Source organism: Penaeus monodon, chromosome 15 (assembly GCF_015228065.2).
Source record: "Penaeus monodon isolate SGIC_2016 chromosome 15, NSTDA_Pmon_1, whole genome shotgun sequence".
In the NCBI taxonomy this organism is placed as follows: domain Eukaryota; kingdom Metazoa; phylum Arthropoda; class Malacostraca; order Decapoda; family Penaeidae; genus Penaeus; species Penaeus monodon.
The window spans coordinates 35,138,926-35,139,152 of NC_051400.1; the positions used below are offsets into that span (position 1 = coordinate 35,138,926).

Consider the following 227-nt stretch of genomic DNA (forward strand, 5'->3'; position numbering starts at 1 on the left):
TGCACATTGATTAAAAACGGGGGTCATTAAAGAAAATACACTGCAAACAAAGCTTACCACCAGGTCTTTGCAGAAATCAGTCGCATTCTTTAGGTCCTCCTTCAGCTCTTGGTCGATCCGTAAATTATCTAGGTCTTCTTTTATTTTTTCGTACTGGAGGTCGAAGTCGTTATTAATCTGTCGGAGGCATAACGAATGTTTAGTATGGGATTCGAAAGTGTAAAGAG

General features: G+C 39.6%; 1 protein-coding gene across 1 annotated transcript in view; it reads right to left on the reverse strand.

Moving 5' to 3' along the window:
- Positions 1-227, reverse strand: part of LOC119581982 — a 13,496-nt gene that overhangs the window by 4,855 nt on the left and 8,414 nt on the right. The window contains exon 6 of the mRNA XM_037930171.1: positions 58-177. Coding sequence (XP_037786099.1) covers positions 58-177 — 120 coding nt within the window. The remainder of the gene's footprint in view (positions 1-57; positions 178-227) is intronic.